Source organism: Rattus rattus, chromosome 2, assembly GCF_011064425.1.
Source record: "Rattus rattus isolate New Zealand chromosome 2, Rrattus_CSIRO_v1, whole genome shotgun sequence".
Taxonomy (NCBI): Eukaryota; Metazoa; Chordata; class Mammalia; order Rodentia; family Muridae; genus Rattus; species Rattus rattus.
The window spans coordinates 9,128,223-9,148,336 of record NC_046155.1 but is presented as its reverse complement, the minus strand read 5'-3'; the positions used below and the strand labels follow the sequence as shown (position 1 = coordinate 9,148,336).

General features: G+C 44.8%; 2 protein-coding genes across 5 annotated transcripts; one reads left to right on the top strand and one right to left on the bottom strand.

Annotated features, from left to right (window-relative positions):
- Positions 1 to 3,350: 3,350 nt before the first annotated feature.
- Zbtb3 (zinc finger and BTB domain containing 3) lies at positions 3,351 to 5,717 on the top strand. Of its 2 annotated transcripts, none has more exons than XM_032891564.1 (2): positions 3,351 to 3,546; positions 3,837 to 5,717. In XM_032891564.1, exon 2 carries the CDS (start codon positions 3,888 to 3,890, stop codon positions 5,439 to 5,441), a length of 1,554 nt encoding a protein of 517 aa, XP_032747455.1. In that variant the 5' UTR covers positions 3,351 to 3,546; positions 3,837 to 3,887; the 3' UTR covers positions 5,442 to 5,717. The 2 variants fall into 2 exon arrangements, with proteins under 2 accessions (XP_032747455.1, XP_032747456.1); XM_032891565.1 differs by having other exon boundaries at positions 3,366 to 3,392; positions 3,837 to 5,710.
- A 5,316-nt stretch (positions 5,718 to 11,033) lies between these two features.
- Positions 11,034 to 20,080, bottom strand: Ttc9c (tetratricopeptide repeat domain 9C). 3 transcript variants are annotated; one of them, XM_032891561.1, is made up of 5 exons: positions 19,906 to 20,080; positions 19,634 to 19,730; positions 19,301 to 19,549; positions 16,023 to 16,205; positions 11,034 to 11,602 (listed from the first exon to the last, which is right to left on the bottom strand). In XM_032891561.1, exons 3-5 carry the CDS (start codon positions 19,536 to 19,538, stop codon positions 11,508 to 11,510), a joined length of 516 nt encoding a protein of 171 aa, XP_032747452.1. In that variant the 5' UTR covers positions 19,539 to 19,549; positions 19,634 to 19,730; positions 19,906 to 20,080; the 3' UTR covers positions 11,034 to 11,507. The 3 variants fall into 3 exon arrangements, with proteins under 3 accessions (XP_032747452.1, XP_032747454.1, XP_032747453.1); XM_032891563.1 differs by having other exon boundaries at positions 19,971 to 20,080; XM_032891562.1 differs by lacking the exon at positions 19,634 to 19,730.
- Positions 20,081 to 20,114: the final 34 nt, after the last annotated feature.

Genomic DNA, 20,114 nt, shown 5'->3' with positions numbered 1-20,114 from the left:
CTCACAATCTTATCTGTAACTACAGTTCAGAGAGAACTGACACCCTCTTCTGGCTTCATTCAGCACTGCATGCTAGTGGTACACAGACATAATGCAGGCAGAACACCAATGCTTGTAAAATAAAAATAGGGGTTGGGGATTTGGCTCAGTGGTAGAGCGCTTACCTAGGAAGCGCAAGGCCCTGGGTTCGGTCCCCAGCTCCGAAAAAAAGAAAAGGGAAAAAAAATAAAATAAAATAAAGATGAGGTAGCTGGGGAGATTGCTCAACAGTTAAAATCAATGGTTGCTCCTCCGAAGGATCCAGGTTTGATTCCTAGAACAAACATGGTAACTCAACTAGCTATATTTCAATCCTAGGGGATCCAGTGCCATCTGGGGCCTCCGTGGACACTTCTCCCTTGTGGTGAACAGGCATAGATACAGCCAGAACATTCATACATATAAAATAAAAATAAAGGTTTTTACACATAAAATAAAAATAAAGCTCTCGAAGAGGACCTGAGTTCAATTACTAACACTGTACCCGAGGTCTCACAACTCCAGCTCTAAGGGGATCTGAAACTTTCTCCTTCCCCTTTTTTTTTTTTTTTTTTTTTTTTTTTTTTTAATTTGGAGCTGGGCCCCCAACCCAGGGCCTTGCGCTTGCTAGGGCCAAATCCTCAACCCCGATCTGAAACTTTCTCATAGCCTCAGGAGGTACCAGCACTTGTGGGCTTGTACTCACACACAGATAACAGACATCATTGAGTACACCTAATTAAGAAGAAATCACTTGGAAGTGTGGCACACGCCTTAAATCCCAATATTCAGGAACCAAAGGCAGGAGGGTCTCCAAGTTCAAGGCCAACCTGGTCTACAGCATGAGTTCCAGAACAGCCAGGGATACATTAAAAATGAAAGTGTCGGGGTTGGGGATTTAGCTCAGCGGTAGAGCGCTTGCCTAGCGAGCGCAAGGCCCTGGGTTCGGTCCCCAGCTCCGAAAAAAAAATGAAAGTGTCTTGTTAAACAAAACAAAAAGACAACAAACAAGCAAAAAGATCACGTATGTGGGCATGCACTAGGCTTACTTTCTTTTCTATTTGAGGGACAGGGTTTTATTATGTGACCATGGATGACCTGAGATTTGCTTTGTAGAGTAAGCTTGCCCTGAACTTTTTTTTCCCCCGGAGCTGAGGACCTAACCCAGGGCCTTGCGCTTGCTAGGCAAGCGCTCTACCACTGAGCTAAATCCTCAACCCCTGCCTTGAACTTTTAACAATTCTCTTGCCTTTGCTGTTGAAGTCCTGGGCAAAGTGGAAATTTAGGGGTTGTCAGATGCTGTTTTGCTGGGGCAAACACATGAAGCGGTGTGTTCCTGAAGTGGACACAGGAGAAAGACTAAGCAGACTCATGAAGGAACATTTAGCTGAAGCAGACACAGGAGCAAGGCTGTTCTGCTAAAGCAAGCACGTGAAAAGACATGCGATGAAGGATTCTTTGCTAATGGCATGCATGCATTGGTCTGCCTAATGTTGCACAGTTGAGCTCCACTTGTCAGGACTCCATAGAAAGAGACACACCAAAAGCCTTTCGGTAGTGTGCTGCAGTTTCTTGCTGCTTCCACGGACTCAGGCTGATTGGCAGAGTGATGTCAACTGAGACAGATGCACGTGCTGAGGCAAGACCTGTGGAGGACATGTGGTGTTTGGAGAGCGTATAAATAGGACTCCATGGACAGTGATGGATGCTGAGCTAGGCTTGCTTATAGAGCCAGCTATGCACTGCTTGTGGGTCTCAAGTCTGCTGATCTCTTCCCTGAGAGAAGCACAGCCCTAGAACTTCTGGTGTTCCTCCTGGTCCCTCCTACTGACTCATGTGGAGGTTGAGGCCTGGCTGTCTCTGCTAGGCAGCGTCACTGCTGCTGATTCATATTTACTCTCCTGACTCTCCACACTGGACTGCTGGTGCATTGGTGAGCTTGGGAGTGGATCCAGCTGCCGCCGCTAACCTGTGGACTGAACTGCTTATTTCCAGACAACAGAGACAAGAGTTGCTCCAGAGAAACTTTCTAAACAGGTCCACTTCCCATATATCTTTTCTTTTCCAGTACTACTGATGGGTGGTGGGCTACAAGGGAGATTAAAGTGTTTAAGAATCATCGTTAAACATGTATTTTAAAAAAGTAAAGTTACAACTGGGACTACTGTCATGAAGTGGTGTTTGGTGTGGAGTGACAGGGTACCTACACACTCCTGAAAACCTTGTATAATTTACATTTAATTAGGGTAGATAAGAGACAGGTATCACTATACTTTACACCCTTTCCTCTGGGCATTTACAGACTGAAAATTTTATTCAGGTTGTTCCTGTTGATGAACACCCAGAATCCCAGGGCTCAGATAGTAGACAGAAAATCAGGAGTGTAAGGTCATCTTTGGCTACAAGAACAACCGGTGCTAAGTGAGGCCTATCTCAAAAAAAAAAAAAAGGGGGCGGGGGGTTGGGGATTTAGCTCAGCGGTAGAGCGCTTGCCTAGGAAGGGCAAGGCCCTGGGTTCGGTCCCCAGCCCCAAAAAAAAAAACCAAAAAAAAAAAAAAAAAAAGGTTTCTTCAGCTTTTTCCCTCACTTAGGCTCTGTAAGTACGCTCAATAAATTCTCTGGGGCCCAAAGGTGAAATTTAGAGACATAGTACCTTGGTTTATCATTGGGCCCTAAAGGAAGAGATTTTTTCCCCCCTCTATTCACTTTACATCCCGATCGCAGCCCCCCTCCTAGTCCCCTTAGGGAAGAGATTTAACAACAAAGATATTATTAGACTCTGTCCCACTCCTGTCCTTACTAGGACTTGCCTACAGAACAGTCCATCGTCTTCATTGGAAGACTTACAGGTAGTTCCTAACACCACTACTGAGCCTCGAACAAGTTGGGGCACCCTGTAATTTTTGAGGACGGGATCTGCAAGAGTGAAATGCACTTTTGGGAGGTGTGGCTTACTGCCCACTGTTTCGGCAGGGCTTGGTCTAGACACGGGCCTACAGGCTATCACACCATTTTATTATATTTCTCCTTGACACTCCGCGACAGATTTACTCCCAAATGCACTGCGCATGTGCCAACCTCGCCCCACCCAGGCGGGTAATTTCCCTACGGGAAACAGGTGAAGTTCAGCCAATCCTGAAGTCTCTGGGGGAAAGAAGGCGGGATGAGGAGAAAAAGTTTAGGACAGGAGCAACAACCAATCGTGAGCCTCGACGCCTGAGCGATGGCACGAACTGCCCATTTGGAAACGCTGGTTACCGAAGGGTTGGTAGCACACAGTGAACCAATCCACAACTAGAGAGGGCAAGCTTGAGCCAATTAAGACGGCGGAGGTGGGAAGGGGCGGAGCTCTTCTGGTAGCTGCTAGGTCGTGGGTGAGGGCTCAGCTTTCTCTGCTAGTTCCTACGTTGGGAGTTCTTAGCCTTGGAATGCGAGAGGGAGGATCGCAGAAAGTTCCGAGACTGGGGCGTGAAGGCATCGCCCGAGAAAGCCTGGGCGCAAAAGACAGTCGTAGTTGGAGGACTCACTGTAAGGAACCGGCTGAGCATCCAGGAAGCGCAGGCTGGTTATGGGGCGGGACTTCCGGGGGCAGGGCTTTTTTCGAATAGGGGCGGGGACGATTCCTAAGGTTGGGTTTAGGGGGCGGAGCCAACAGGTCTTTGGATGGGATAGTGGAAAAAGAAGGGCAGTTAACTGAAACATGGTTGGGGGTGGGGGTCAGCATGTTGCAGAGGCCTTGGGTGGCCACTTCTATTTAAGCCCTGATGTGGATGTTGCTGTGGAAGTTACCTGTCCTAACTCAGTGTCCTTTCTTCCAGGGAGCCAGTGGTAGGGAACTTTCTTGGGCACCCTTCCCTCCTTGGGGTGCTATGGAGTTCCCAGAACACAGTCAGCAGCTGCTTCAGAGCCTGCGGGAGCAACGGTCCCAGGGTTTCCTTTGTGACTGCACTGTGATGGTTGGTAGTATCCAGTTCTTGGCCCATAGGGCTGTGCTGGCCTCCTGCAGCCCATTCTTTCAGCTATTCTACAAGGAACGGGAATTGGACAAGAGGGATCTGGTGTGTATTCACAATGAGATTGTCACCGCCCCAGCCTTTGGGTTGCTTTTGGACTTTATGTATGCTGGCCAGCTGGCCCTTAGGGGAGATACTCCTCTAGAAGATGTGCTGGCAGCTGCCAGCTACTTGCACATGAATGACATTGTTAAGGTTTGTAAGCAACGCTTGCAAGCACGAGCTCTGGCAGAGGCAGACAGTACCAAGAAAGAAGAGGAAACCAATCCTGCTAGTTTGGAGTTTTTGTCGGGGAGTTCTCGAGGCCCACAGCCTTTACTGGCATCTGTTGAACCATCAGTCCGCTGGAGCAAAGAGGAATGGAAGGGTCCAGCCACTCCCTTACCCATTGCTCATCCTGCTGATGGGCCACCAGTTTCTGGTGGGGCTGACACTACACAACCAAGCATGGAAGTTGACTCATCACATCTTCGGGCACCTCCTCCATCAGTGGCTGACGTCTCTGTCTCTCTTGCCAGCCCCAGTAGCTCTACAGAGACCATTCCTGTAAACTATTTCTCTTCTGGCCTTCCAACAGTTTCAGTGGAGCCCTTGACTCCTCTTGATGTGGTTCCTGAGAGTCTGAGGGTGGTGGAACCAAGGGATACTGGAGGACCATTGCAAGGCTTCTATCCCCCAGCTCCAGCCCCACCCCCCGCGCCAGCCCCAGTCCTGTCCCAGGCTCCAGCCCCAGTTGAAGCTGAACTGGTCCAGGTAAAAGTAGAAGCTATCGTGATCTCTGATGAGGAGACTGACTTGTCAGAGGAACAGCCTCAGGGATCTGAAGGACTGTTCCCATCTGGAGGAGCAATGTATGGGGGACAGCCTTCACAGGCAGAGGCTTTTGAGGAGCCAGGGGCAACAGGACTAGAAGAGGTGGGGCCAAGTGACCACTTCCTGCCTCCAGAACCTCATCTACCGTATCATCTGCTGCCAGGTCCAGGGCAGTATCATCGAGGACTGGTGACCTCACCCCTGCCTGCACCGCCAGCCCTGCATGAACCACTTTACCCTCCTTCTGAGTATGAAGCAGCCCAAGGGAGCTTTGGGAGCTTTACAGAGGATGTTCCCACCTGTAAGACATGTGGAAAGACTTTCTCATGTTCTTATACACTACGGCGACATGCCACAGTACACACACGTGAGCGCCCCTATGAGTGTCGCTATTGCCTACGAAGTTACACACAGTCAGGGGACCTCTACCGCCACATCCGCAAGGCTCACAATGAGGACCTGGCCAAACGCAGCAAACCAGACCCAGAGGCTAGCACCGTTTTAGGGGTGCAGCCCCTCTCTGGCTCCCAAACAACAGAGAGACATAGTGGTGGTGGAGGTCCACCCAAAGATTTTGTACTTGGTCCCAAAAATTAACCTCTGGTGAGCATGAACTGATGCCAGGCTTGCTCTAACCATTGTTAGATGGCTACAGAGAAGGTTGGAGGCACCTCATCACTCCTGAGTGGCAGAATGAAGGTTCTTCCCAAGCTAAAGGTGTCTACCCTTTTCTCTGTCCAGCCAGATAAACAGGACATTATAGGGCAGAGCAGGTCAGCCAAATTCTCCAAGGGCACTGAGAATTTTCCTGAGGTGTAACTGCTTCTCGTTCTACTTTCTGGAACATAAAACTGGCAGTGAAATTATCCCTTTGAACTGGTGTTGGCTGGTTTCTTCAAGTCTGCATGCCTTCATTCTGCCCTCTAGGTCTTTTATCTGACACCTGTATTGGGTAAGCGTGTGGGTCTAATTGCTTAGGGAAAGAGTACAAAGAGGGAATCTTACACATGGGCTGCTGTAGCTGCACTTTTATTCTGGGCTGGATTGGGCACCATATGCTCTAATCTTTTGACATCTTCATGGGGGTAGTATTAGCCCCACCTCCCTTTAAAAAAAAAAACTTGAGATTTGGGACTCATTTATTTCTTCAGGGTCATAGAGCTGGTTAAGGAGAAAACTAGGATTTGCACTTGGCTTGTGACTCCAGACAGTATATCTGTCATGCTGGTCCATAGCAAGATCCAAGGGAGGTAGAAGCTGTTTTTTTTTTTTTCAAGGCAGGGTTTCTCTGTGTGTACCCCTGGCTGTCCTGGAACTTGGATCTGTAGACCAGGCTGGCCTTGAACTCACAATGATCCACCTGCCTCCGCCCAGTTTGTATTCTTATTTTGTGTATGGGTCTTTGGCTGCATGCCTGTCTGTATGCCACATGCATCCCTGTGATCTGAGGCAGGAAGAGGGCATGGACTCCTCTAGGCCTGAGGTTATGGATGGTTGTTAATCACCATGTAGATGCTGAGGATTGAACCTGGATCCTCTTGAAGGACAGGAGGGAATCAGACTTCTCCAGTCCCACAAGTAGTGTTCTTAATCTCTTGAGTGTATGGCTTTGTTCTCTTACCTTGTCACCTCTACATTGCACCTAGAAAGATCTTTGGTTGGCTGTTTTGACAACAGACACTGTTGTCACAAAAAGTGCCAAGTATTGGTAACTAGAACTTTTTGCTTATTTGTGAATTGAATTGAGTTATCTGAAGATAGAAACCGGTGAGAGAAAACAATATATCCTGTAGGGAGGGACTTTGACAGGAGCGAAGAACCTGTGGAGGTACTGAAATGACAGTTACTTGAGAAAGCAAAGGCAGGAAACCCCATAAGGATCTTACAGTCATCTAATCTTAGGCCTTTACTTCTAATGTGCAGGGCTGGAGATGACTGATTACCTAGCCTGAGACCCTAGGTTTAGTCCCTAGTACTCCAGAAAAGGAAGTTAATAGTGTGATAACAGCAGCCTAGAAAGCATAAAGAACTCAGTAAAGTTATACAGGCAGTTGTTGGCAATAGAGAGTGAAAAACACCCAAAAACTGGAGTTTGTGAAGTGTTGAGATGGGATGAGGGGAAAGAGCTCAGTGTAATGGAAGCAACTTTCCAGTCTGTGAAGGGTGGAGCTGTAGAATAGAGAAGCCAGTGTCCTCTCTTGCACACAATGCAGATCAGACAGGAAGGGAAACCAAAAAGGTCAGAGTAAGACAAACTTCCTCTGTCTCTTCCCCTCCTCTGGAGGTGTCATACTCAGAGCTACTGAGCTACTGCTGTTTCTGACATAGAAGGGGACTGAGCTGAACAGCGAGGATTTGGCCAAAGAAAGCTCCCTTGTGGGAAGCAAGAGGTTTTGGGGTTTTTGTGTGTATTTTCTGTTGTTTTGCTGCTAAGAATACTCTTAAGTCGAAAACAAGTCCAATGGCAGCCCCTCCTTAGTCCCAGCTACTTGGCAGTTGGAGGCAGCAAAAAGGAAGACCCCCATCTTCTCCAGAATGAAAAATGAACTGTATACCAGTAACACTCCTTCTCCGCTTCCTTCTGGTTCTGGAGACAAGGTCTTGTGTAGAGCAGTCTGGTCCTGAACTTGGTAAGTAGCTGAGATTACCCTGCCCTGCTTCCTGATCCATTTGCTTTTAAATCCCCAAGTTCTGGTAGTTTAGGCATATACTACTATGCCTACCTCCTTGGGCCCTGTCCTTTGAGACAGGGTCTTACTATGTACACCAGGCTAGCCTGAAACCCAAGATCTGCCTTAGCCTTATCAGTACTGTGACTACAGGATAGACAACCAAGGCCAGCTCACATTCCTTATATTAACCATCTTCCAATCTTGTTTATGCAAACGAGTTACTGCCTTAATTCCTCCCAAGACGGCAAAGTATAGGTATAAATAGTAAAAGCTGTTCTAGGCAAGCGCAACACCATCTTTCCATCTTTCCTACAGTAATTATCAAAATGCCTGTTAGAATCGGCTGCCTTCAAAAGGGTAGGCTTTACAGTTATTGATTTCTCACTTAAAAGGTGGAGGGTGGGGTTGAAAAGAATATGCTGTCTTTAGAATATCATTTCCTCAAAGTAAAGAGCAGTGTCCTTATGCAAAGGATGTAGTTTCTCTAGACAGCCTGAGTAATAGTCACTACTGGGTTACTCAGGTCATAGCCTTTGGCCAGTACTTAGTTGACAAGTCAGAGGGCCAGAGTCTAACTCAGTGGGAGAGTACTTGCCTAGCATTCATAAGGCCCTAGCACAGAAGGAGAAAGAAAAGGAACCCATGAATAAGTAAATACACCTTCATTTTTAAAGGCAGGTGACTGGAACTTGCCAGTAGTTTTAGTTTCTTGGAAGGCTCAGGCTGATTCACTTGAGCTCAACAGATTGGGCTAGCCTGGGCAACTTAGGAAGAACCAGTGTGTAAAGATAGCCTAGTGGGGCTGGAGCGATGGTTCAGCAGATTAAAAGCACTGACTGCTCCTTCCATGGGACCCAGTTTCAATTTGCAGCACCCACATGGCAGCTCACAATTGTCTGTAACTCCAAGGTCTGACACCCTCACACACTGACATACCACAAGCAGACAAAACACTAATGCACACAAATAAAAGATAGCTTGTGTGCAGGTTTGTGCTTATAATCCTAGCACCTAGGCCAGTACAGGAGGACTGCTATGAGATCAAGGGCAGGCAAGACTACAGAGACATTAAAAACTGAAATTTATATTAAAATAATTTTTGGGCGAGTTAGGCAACAGAAGAGTTAGCTTAGCTCTACTGCAAAGCTAATCTGTACCAACCCTCACATTGACTAAACACTAACACAGATAATATGTATCTAGAACTTGAGGTGAAACTATGAAGGGAGTGGGTCTCATTTGGGAAATATGGCCTCAAACTGCCCTTTATGTGTGTCCCTTCACATAGAATTTCTCTTCCCTCAAAATTTTCAAATCTTGTTGGAAATGCTTAAAGCCTGGTAAAGCTAGGACCCTGTTCCCTCCACAAACTTCTGAACATAGATATTTAGGGATCCTCTGAGGCCAATTCACAATGTCAAGCTCATCAGACCTCTTCAAGACCTTTGTCAGGTTTAGTTTTATTGTTCTGTGCCTTAAAGTGTCTGTTGGAAACTGAGCTTCATAATAAGAGCTGCCAAATAAGTCTGACACTGTGCTACCTCTGAGGAAGGCTGAGAAATTGATCAACAAAATACATTTCTAAGATGCATTTATGAATATCAGCTTTATTTTTTTCTCAATGATGTAGTGGATAGCTTCCTTTAACATCAAATTTTTACACAACAACCAGGAAGCAAAACCAGCTTTGAAGAAGTGAAGCATGCAAGAAGACAATGATTTTAACTAATTTTTCAAAGCATGGGAAACAGACCATTCAGGCAGTCATGGCACAGGAACCTCAGCAACCAGGTTGTCCAGTGGGGCAGAGAGCGGACCTAATTGACTTCGGCTAGATGAGTGGATATTTATAATCAAGGGGTAGTGTTGAGATTATACATGGAAAATTACTGAGTAGAAACTTCAAATGGGTTTCTAACAATGTGACAGGATTCACAATCCATCTGAGTTTTTAAGACATGATCTTGTTAGATAACTCTGGCTAGTCTGGAATTCAGTATATAGCCCAGACTGGCCAGGCAATCCTCCTGCCTCAGCCTCCTGAGTGCTGAGATCACAGACATATGCTAACCTTAGCAGTTTAAGACATTTGGAAGATAAAATAGTCTACTTTACTTAGTTCTGTCCTTGGATTTTTTTTTTTAGATTTGGTAGAAAACCTTTTATCTTGTTGGATGTATTATTTAAATTATGGGGAGGAACAAAGAAGTGTAGAGTATTAGGAGTGTTTCAGGTGTTATTAATAACTAGTTGATCCCATCCCAAGAACTTATTTGGCTTATGATTATATGATGGCTAGAGACACATGCTTATTATCTCTACTTATAAAGGTAGAGGCCTATTATGTGGTCTTAGCTACTAATTGGCATCCATGACATAAACACAATCCAGAGTAAACAGAATGACAAAGCAGCCACCAGTAGATGAAATGCCAGAGGCAGGACAACCCTAGATTTGTACCCATAAGTGACACAGCTTCTTCAAGGGTTCTATCAGGTGCTTCCAAAACACTAAGTAATAACTTCCCTTGTAATGTCTTTCCTCTGTGAGGCCCTGAGCTCCTACAAGACAGAGTGACAGCCGAGAAGGAAACAGTTCTACCATGCTTTATTACGGTACACTTTCAAGAAGACAAAGGAATGCCTTTCAGAAAAGTGAACACACTTTAGAAATGTATCTAGTAACTATTAAGACATGGCTAGCCAGTGCTACACAGAGAAATACTTTCTGAAATACAAAGCAAATACTGTGGGACTAGCTGTGTAGCTTGATGACAGGATGCTTGCCTAGTATGTGCAAGGTGGGTTTAAACTCCAGCACCATATATAAACACACACCCAGGGAAAACTCACCAACACTGGGGTTCCTTCTTGGCACAAGGACAGAGTTAGTAAATAGTCTTAACTACTGAAGTGCTAAAAACAGGGTTTCATGTATCCCAGACATTCATTCCAGAAGTTTAAAAAAAAAGAGAGAATAAATTAATGACAAACAAGTTGTACTATGTCCATGATCTGAGTTCAAGTAACAGCAAGAACTAGAAATTACGAGGGAACAAAGCAAACCAAAAAACAGCCACTGGCTAGGATTTACCCTGGGCCTTTTTTTTTTTTTTTTTTTTTTTTTTTCCGGAGCTGGGGACTGAACCCAGGGCCTTGCCCTCGCTAGGCAAGCGCCCTACCACTGAGCTAAATCCCCAACCCCCAAACCAAAAAACAGAAAGGGGAATTAAACAAGATCTGGCTGGCCTTGAATTTGTGACTGTCCCAGACTCCTAGTGCTTGAACTGCAGGCATGTACCATCATGCCTGCCTAGAAAGAAGATACTTTTATGGGGGGAAAAACCGGAATGTGTCTGAAATATTAAAGGAGTATAAGAGATTAATTTAAATAACAAAAGTTTGATTCTTTTTTTTCTTGTTAGTTGGTTAGTTTTGCAGCACTAGGGAATCAAACCCAGGGCCTTATATATGCTAGGCAAGCCATCTAACACTGAGCTACACTCTTAGCCCTAAAATTATTAATTGCAAATCTTTAATATAAATATACTCGGGCTCAATGTATAATTATCTTGTTTACATATATCCATATCCCAGTAGGAAAAGCAAAGGCATCTGAGGAAACAGCAGAAGATTCCTTCTGCCAATCCTTGCTGTCGCATCCTTCACTGGCCTCTGCTCTGTGTCTGAAAGCGTCTAACATCTCAGTAAGTCTACGCCACAAATAGAGTCGATTCCACCCAAAGTTGATGAATGCTCTCTAGTCTACTTCTCCAGGCACACATGGATTGAAAGCCATTCAAATATACTAGGGGACAGACAATAAACGATGCAGATGGTCTAAGTAGCAAAGAGCTGTGCAGAACAGGAAACAATGCAAATCCACCTGGGTCAGAGGTAAACAGTGAATTTCTCTTGCCGAGGCTCAGATTCCCTGGAGGGGTCTTTACTTGTCCACTTGAGTTCAAGTTGAGAAGCATCCTTTTTCTTCACTAACCAAACATGCCCAGGTACAGCTGTTTCTCTTTCCTATGGTAGCTGCTGAGTTCTGACTGTGTCAACTGGAGGTACCGCCGGACATTGGCATCTTCAAAGACAATGGAGAAGACATTTACAGACAGACCATAATGACCAGAATGTACCAGAGAGCACTGTTAACACTCCTAGTTATTTTAGTTCTCTAAACCCGAAATGTATCATATACAATAGTAAACTCTATTTTCAATGCCACTGTGAGTTGTTATCATTATTTATTTATTTATTTATTTATTTATTTATTGAGAGACTCCTGTAGCCCTTCCTTGTTGGCTTTTATTTTGATCTGTACTAGAAAATGGCCTTGAACACTTGATTCTTTTGCTTCTACCACCAGACCCAGCTTAAAACTGTGACTTAAACAAACAAGGGGCTGGAGAGATGGCTCAGCAGTTAAGACCATGGACTGCTCTTCCAGAGGTCCTGAGTTCAATTCCCAGCAACCACATGGTGGCTCACAATTTGTAATGGGATCTGATGCCCTCTTCTGGTTTGTCTGAAGACAGCTACAGTGTACTCACAAACATAAAATAAGTAAATAAATCTTTAAAAAGCAAGCAAACAAAACCTGTATAGGGTTAGGGTTGGTTTGTTTGTACCTGGTCTCAAATTCATGGTCTACTAACTTCTACCTCCAAGTGCTGGAATTACAGGCACACAAGAGCATGCTTGGCTTTATTCAGTGATGGGATCCAGGCAAGAACGATATGATATTCAGTGTTAAACCAACAACACAGAAATGATCTTACCATCTGCTTCAGTTTCCTTTCTGTACTGAAAACTGAGTGCCAAATCTGACATTCTCCCAATCGGGAGCTTCTCTTTTCAGGGCACACCTGGAGCTAGCTGAGCTAAATGATAAACTATCTAAAGCAAAGGCCAGCTCCTGTCTAAATGATAAACTATCTAAAGCAAAGGCCAGCTCCTGTCTGGAGAGCACGCTGAGCCACGATGACCAAGTTCATTTACAGGGTTCCATTAACCCACTCTGGAAAAGGCAGGGGCTTTAAAAGCAAACTCCTAAGTGGTATAGTGGTACATATCTGTACTCTAGCACCCGGAAGTAGAAGGGAAGAGGACCAAACGTTCAAGGCCTGTGCTACAAACTGAATTTGAGATGAGCCCAAGTTACAGGAAATCCTGTTTCCAAAGACACACACACACACACACACACACAGACAGACAGACAGACAGAACAAAAAGAAAAGTTCCTAAAATCCCCATTATAGTAACACAATTCCAGTACTCAGACAGCTAAGTTCAATCCAGCTTGAGCAATAAATAGGGCTCCAGGCTGGCCTGGGCAGTATGGTGAAATTCTGTCCCACAAAACTCCAAAATAGATAACTAGTTAATTTAACTTAAAAGGACATGGATGCAGTACCTGCTAAGTGTAATGTTCTGAGTATAGTTCCCAGCAGCAAAACAGAAAAGGGGGTAGGGTGGTAGTGGATATTTTACACAAGCAGAATAAACCGGCTGGGGTGTCACAGGGGTAGAATATTTGCAGGCCAGGCCTAAGTGTGATCTATAACACAGCAAAATGAACAGAAACAGGCTTGTGTATATATAAACCATTGACCTATAGAGCTGGTACCGGGAATATTAATGAATATGCCTGTTTAAACTTAAATATTCTTAAGGATATAGACAGGACTAATAGTTGCTTTCCTGTGAAAACAAGAACACAGGAGTATTCTGTATGAGGTAATAAACTCCTGTAAAGCTAGCACTCCTCAGGGAGGCTGGCACTAGGGATGCAGTTGCAGGCTAGCCTGGGCAACGAAGGGAGAACCCTGTCTCAACAAAACCACGGACTAGCAAAATGTCTCAGTATGCAAAGGCATTTGCTGTCCAGCCAGGCTTACGAGCAGAGGGAGTCCAGAACCCACATAGTGTAAGGAGAGAAGCAATTCCTACAGGCTGTCCTCTGGCCTCCACATGTGCTGTGGTCTGTGACCACCTCAGCCTCCACCACATACAAAGTAAGTAAAAAACAACAACCACCAAAAAAAAACCCTCAAAATTCCCACAGAAGTGAAAGACTTGTCTTTTTTTTTTTTTTTTTTTTTTTTTTTTTTTTCCCCTGGAGCTGGGGACCGAACCCAGGGCCTTGCGCTTGCTAGGCAAGCACTCTACCACTGAGCTAAATCCCCAACTCCTGAGCTAAATCCCCAACCCCGAAAGACTTGTTCATGTGCACACCTTTATGTACCTAAATTTTCTTTTTTTTTTTTTTTTTTTTTTTTTTTTTTTCGGAGCTGGGACCCAAATTTATGTAGGCAAGCCTCTACCACTGAGCTAAATGCTAAATAATATATTTAAAAGGAAATATAATTTTAAAATAATGTATTAATTCTGAGAATTTTACACAATGCATTTTTATAGAATTATTTTTAACATTTATTTATTATGTATACATCATACAGCTTTCTGCCTGCATGTATGCTTGCAGGCCAGAAGAGGGCACCAGACCTGATTATAGATGGTTGTGAGCCATCATGTGGTTGCTGGGAATTGAACTCAGGACCTCTGGAAGAGCAGACAGTGCTCTTAACCTCTGAGCCATCTCTCCAGCCCTACACAATGCATTTTTTTTTTTTTTTTTTCTTCCGGGGCTGGGGACCGAACCCAGGACCTTGCGCTTCCTAGGCAAGCGCTCTACCACTGAGCCAAATCCCCAACCCCTACACAATGCATTTTAATCCATGCCCCTCCCCCCGCCCCCAATCTCCAACTCATCCCAGATCTATCTGGCTGACTCCACCCTCCCTGACACCCTCCCCATACAAGTTTGAGTTTTCTTCTTCCTCAACTCCAACTACTCCCAAGTTTGAGTTGACCAACCACTCTTGGGTATGGGGCCTGTCCTGGAGTGTGGCTGATCACCTCACTATGGAAAACTAACTCTCCCTCTTCTAACAGCTATCAAGGGCCAAGAGCTCCTCAGCTGAGAGTTTCACGACCACCTTTCCTGCTCCTTCCTGGGACTTATGATCTATCTTAAAAACAGTTAAAAACTAGGGCAGGAGGGCTGGAGCGATGGCTCAGCAGTGAAGAGCACTGACTGCTCTTCTAGAGATCCTGAGTTCAATTCCCAGCACCACATGGTGGCTCTCAACCATCTGTAATGGGATTTGGCATCCTCTTCTGGTGTGTCTGGAGACAGTGACTGCATACTCATATATATAAATAATTCTTTTAAAAAACAATAACAACAACAAAACAAACAAACAAAAACTAGGGCATGAGAGATGGCTCAGCTATTAAGAACACTTGCTGCTCTTACAGAGGACCTAGGTTCAGTTCTGGCACCCATATGGTGTCTCATTACAGTTTCAGAAGATTACATGACTGCCTTTTCGGCCCAAAGGCACCAGGCACACATATGGTGCACAGCTATAGTGTTGGAACACAGTCCAAGAATGAAGTGTGAGGGGAGGAATTCTGAGTGCTGTGAGAAAACTCCAAGAAAATAAGACGAGTATTGTGATCTCAGTTTCTTCAAAAACAAGGAATTGCTCTTGGAATGTGCTTTTGCACCCTCCTAGGCTGGTGGACAGGAGAGCGTTTACTTTAAATCACTCACTACAGCAGGCTATTACTGTGTTTATGTGCCTCAGTGGAAAATACATGGGTTTCTGCCACGTGTGGCTCGTCCTTGTAATTGAACACCTTACTCATGTGATTCTTCTTAGCCCTCAGAGTATAAATTGTTTAACACTCTTAGTGAAGGTAGCTACTGAGTGAAATTTCAGTGACCTCGTTTTTAGGTCCCACTCTTCCAGGTCCACACCACCAACAAAACGGTAAAGAGTACATAGGTGGTGAAACACTGGTATACTTAAAAATAGGTCTTAAAAAAAGAAAGAAAACCCAATAAACTGAAAAAGTTAAACTAAAGCTGCCATTTTATGGGCTACTACCTCAATAGGTTTTTCTGGTTTGCTTTGTTTTGTCGGGACAGGGTTTTTCTGTGTAGCCCTGGCTGTCCTGAAACTCACTCTGTAGACCAGGCTGGCCTAAATCTCAAGAGATCTGCCTGCCTCTGCCTTCTACGTGCTGGGATTAAAGACATATGCCACCACTACCCAGAATGAGAAAGTTTTGTTTTGAGACAGGGTCACCTTCAGACTCCCTGTATAAGGAAAGGACACTGATCCTCTTGCCTCTACCTCCCAAGTGCTGCTGAGATCACAGGCGTGCACACCACGACATCTGCTTCTTATGCAATGCACACCGAGGATTGAAATGTACACACACACATACATACATACAATCTCCATCCATCCCGACCCCTTCTGTTGATTTGCAATAGCTGTAGTGATAGGTATGTGAATATAGCGACACAAGAGTACAGTGTGTAATGTCAGACCACAGCAATTAGCACTGTCATTTTAATCACTGATCACTTCTTTGCACTGACAATTTTATATATGCTCATCTCCTTAACGTCCCTTTCACTCACTCACCTTTAGGTTGCCTATTGACAGCAGCCAGCAGGTAGTGTCGAGCCTGGTCATAGTCTTGCAGATGGAAGAAGGCTACTCCAGCCCGATACAAGGCCTTGGCATTCTCGGGTTGTCGCTCTAAGACTTTCTGACTGTATTCCCTCACTCGTTCATAGTTCACTGGCTCCATCTGGAGGAGACAGGCTAATGGGCCAAGGTAAAAGGAGAGATAAGGAGGGCTTATTACATAGGAGGTTCCACTGCCCAGCTCAAGGCATTCCCCAATATTCATTTATTCAACCAATGCTTAAGTGTCTCCCATATCCATACCCTCATCTAGAAACTAGAGATATAAAAGTTTTGGCTGGCAAGCTGGCTCAGTGGGTAAAGCCTCTTGCTACCAAGGTTGATGACTTGCATTTGATTCCTGAGAAAGAGAAGTGACTCATACAAGTTTTCTTTTGACATTCACAACGTGTGTAACATGTCATGCTTGAGTATGTGTGTATACACAATAAACACAAAGTTTATTTATTTCATTTTGTGTGTCTGTATATAAATGTGGGTCATATGCACGCAGGAGCCAAAAGTGGTCATGACAGGTGTCGGGTCCTGGAACTGGAGTTACAGATGACTATGAGCTGCCGTGTGGGTGCTGAATCAGACTCAAGTGCCCCGCAAGAGCAGTAAGGACTCTGTAACTGGTAGCCATCTCTGCAGTTCCCATACTTCACTATTATCATTATCATTATTATTATTATTATTATTATTATTATTATTATTATTATTATTTTAAACTCTAACATGGCACAGTGGTACATACCTATAATCCAAACTCTTAAGAGGTAGAGGCAGGGGGATTAAGAATTCAAGGTTCTCCTCGGTATGGTGGTTTGAATGAGAATGGCCCTTCAAGGTTCATATGTTTGAATTCTTAGTCATCAGAGAGTAACCCTACTTGAGATAGATCAGGAGGCGTGGTGCCTCGTTGGAGGAAGTGTGTCACTGGGGATGGACTTGGAGGAAGCAACATTCAAGACAATGTTCTGCCTTAAAAAGAAGGGTTGTGACTCAGTAGACTGACTGCCTGGCATATTTAAGCTCTGAGTTCAATCCCCACAACCACCAAAAATAAAAGTAAAGGGGATGCAATGATGACTCAGTGGTCCTCTCACAGAGGACCCAAGTTTGCTCTCTAGCACCCACATTGGATGGCTGCTGTAACAGTGGCTCCAGGGAATTTGATGCCCTCTTCTGGACATCATAGGCATCTGCCTTGACAAGTGCACATACCCAGAGACACTTACAAAAGGACACAACAAAATCATGTACAGGTGGCAGAGATTCAGGTATAACAAAGTCATTAACAAGCCTGAAATATGTTTCCATCCCTGCTACAACACCCCTAACCAAGTAGGCTTTACATGGGGATTCTCCACAGATCAATTAATCCAGCACTTTAGCTTCAATATTTCAACTGATAACTAGTTTACCAAGCACAGAGTATGATCAGATACTAAAGTAGGAGCAAAGAGTAAAGAGAACAAGGCAGGAATCTTGATTTTATGTTTGTACACACACACACACACACACGCATGCACGCACGCACACTCACTCTTTCTCTCTCTCTCACTCATATATGTATGAGTGTTTTGCCTCTCTTTTTGCATGTGAACTATGTGTGCCTAGAGCCTGAGGAGATAAAAAGGGATGGGGCGGGGGGATCATATCTCTTGGGGCTCAAGTTACAGATAGTTGTAGGTCACCATGCGGGTGCTGGGAATTGAACTCTGATCCTCTGCTAAAGCATCCAAGGTCTGCGAGGGCTTGATGGGACATCTCGTCACGTGTTGAGATAAATTTCATGAGAAATATCTCTCAGTGATGCCTCCCATTAGAGGGGGCAGTGTGTTGGTTGAGGTAGGAAAGCCAGCAACAACCCACGAAACAAAGGAGATTCTTTTCACTGACATTACAAGGAAGAGGTCTTTGAGCTTAGAGAGGAGGGATCTGGTTTAACAGCTTAGTGATGACACTAGATAAGATGTAATGCACTCAATCCTATTGTCCTACCCTACCTTTGGGCCCCAGCTTTGAGGCAGGATTTTACCAGCTTAGGGAAAGTACTCTAGGATATAAGGCTTCACTGATTTCTATTGACGAGCAACTGAGATCAAGCAATGATTAAATATGGCCATGGCACCACAAAGTGGGAAGTATACACAAACTAACGAAATTGTAAATTACACTGTGAAGAAAATATAACTGCTCCAGAGTAAGTAAGATTAAACTGTTGCTTGATTACTGAAGACTTCTCTAAGAAAGTTGATCTTTGGCAAATTCCTTAGTACATTTTCTGGTTTGTTTTTTTGTTTTTGTTTTTGTTTTCTTTTCTTTTTTTCGGAGCTGGGGACCGAACCCAGGGCCTTGTGCTTGCTAGGCAAGCGCTCCACTACTGAGCTAAATCCCCAACCCCACATTTTCTGTTTTTTAAAGGGCACAGAATCTTGCAATAAACATTGAAGCTCTGGGAATTAAGACTGTTTGGGTGTAATCTTAAATCTACTTGTTATTAGATATTGACAGTTTCCTTAGACTAGTCTGAAAGAACTGTTGACACTTAGATCATTGGGTAGTGACCTAAACACCTGACATTCTATGTCATAAATGGCACATCTACGAGTCCTGTGTAACCATCCTTTCTTAAATGGAACATCCCCAGGACTATGACTATTTCCACTTTTCAATTTATTCTTACTTGTTTAAGATAGGGTATCACCACCACACATCACAGGCTAGTCTGGATCTCAAACTTGAAGCCATTTTTCTACCTGGACTTTCCCAGTGCTGAAATTCCAGGTGTTAGCAACGTTTCTCTAGATAAACCCACTGGTAGTCTTCCCCCCCCCCCCCCGCCTCCCCGCCCTTTAGGTCCTCTAAATCCAGACATCTGGGGTTTAGAGCCCAGCAAGTAGTAATTTCACAAACTCTCCAGGTGAGATTTGAGAAATCCTGCCTGCTTTAAGAGTACTCTACAGATTGGAAACAGGTTTCAACTCATTGCTAAATAACCAGGTGGCATCGGAAAAAGAACATCTTCCGATGTTCGCAGGGTTTCCCGATTCTATCTTCTTTGTTGGTTTTGCTTTTTGAGGCAGGGTTTCTCTGTGTAGCCCTGACTGTCCTGGAACTCGCTCTGAATAGAACTGCCTCTACCTCCTGAGTACCGAGATTAAAGGCAAGCGCCACCATTGTGATATTGTCCTGATGCTCTGCCCACCCTCCAGTCCCACACGTACCAGCTAGGTTGTTGTAGCAGTCGGTCTGGATGGTGTGCAGTATGTTCTCCTGCTCCGGTGTAAGCGCTGGGCCCTGAGGTCCCAGATTGGGTATAGGGGAAGGCAGACTTGGGTCCAGACCCCGCAGCTGAAGAAGAGCTCGATGGTACCTACTCACAGCATCTCGGTACTTCCCTTCCCGGTAGCGCTGGTTTCCTTCCTCCTTGTATAGCTGAGCCTCCTGAAGGCGCTTCTCCATGACTGTTGGGACTGTTAAATGAAAGAGAAACTGAGGGAATAGTGTTGGGACCAAATTATTTGATTAGGGCATCGATTTTGTAAGCAGAAAATTACCCTCCTTCAAGAGGCTCGCAAGGATTTGAGCTTTGCTGTTTTTACTAGTCCCATCTATCTTACGGTGGTAGTTTTCAGTTTCCAGAAGTTCCGCAAACTAAAAAAAGGAATGATGTGAGGGTAGTGAAGCCATAGAGCAAATGAGTTCCATTAGAAGAGATCCCGGCGTGATTACAGACTCTAGGAATATTCAAAGGCCCGGACTAAACGTTCGAATTGTGTGACCGCCCGCAAAATTCATTTCCTTCTTTCTCTGAGGCACACCCCCTGACCTGGAAGAAGATGGAGTAGGCGGGAACAACTGAAACAAGTCAAAAAGGCTTCGCTCCTTTCCAACCTTTTTATTTGTCCTTATCCAACAAACATTTGCTGATGGTTCTGCTGTTAATTGAGGAACCGAAGTGAGTGAGGCCTGAGTCTCCAGTCCACAGGTGAAGAAAAACAGGCCGTAAGAGGCCCAAGCCCGAAGACTCCTCCAGGA

What these genes read in the sequence shown, in the direction of transcription:
- Zbtb3 (XM_032891564.1), top strand. Translation starts at nt 3,888, where the DNA reads ATGGAGTTCCCAGAACACAGTCAGCAGCTGCTTCAGAGCCTGCGGGAG.
- Ttc9c (XM_032891561.1), bottom strand. Translation starts at nt 19,538, where the DNA reads ATGGAGAAGCGCCTTCAGGAGGCTCAGCTATACAAGGAGGAAGGAAAC. An exon ending in CTGCTACAACAACCTAGCTG is followed by an intron (nt 16,206 to 19,300) that starts GTACGTGTGGGA and finishes TTGGCCCATTAG; the next exon opens with CCTGTCTCCTCCAGATGGAG. An exon ending in TGTCAATAGGCAACCTAAAG is followed by an intron (nt 11,603 to 16,022) that starts GTGAGTGAGTGA and finishes TTGTCTTTGAAG; the next exon opens with ATGCCAATGTCCGGCGGTAC.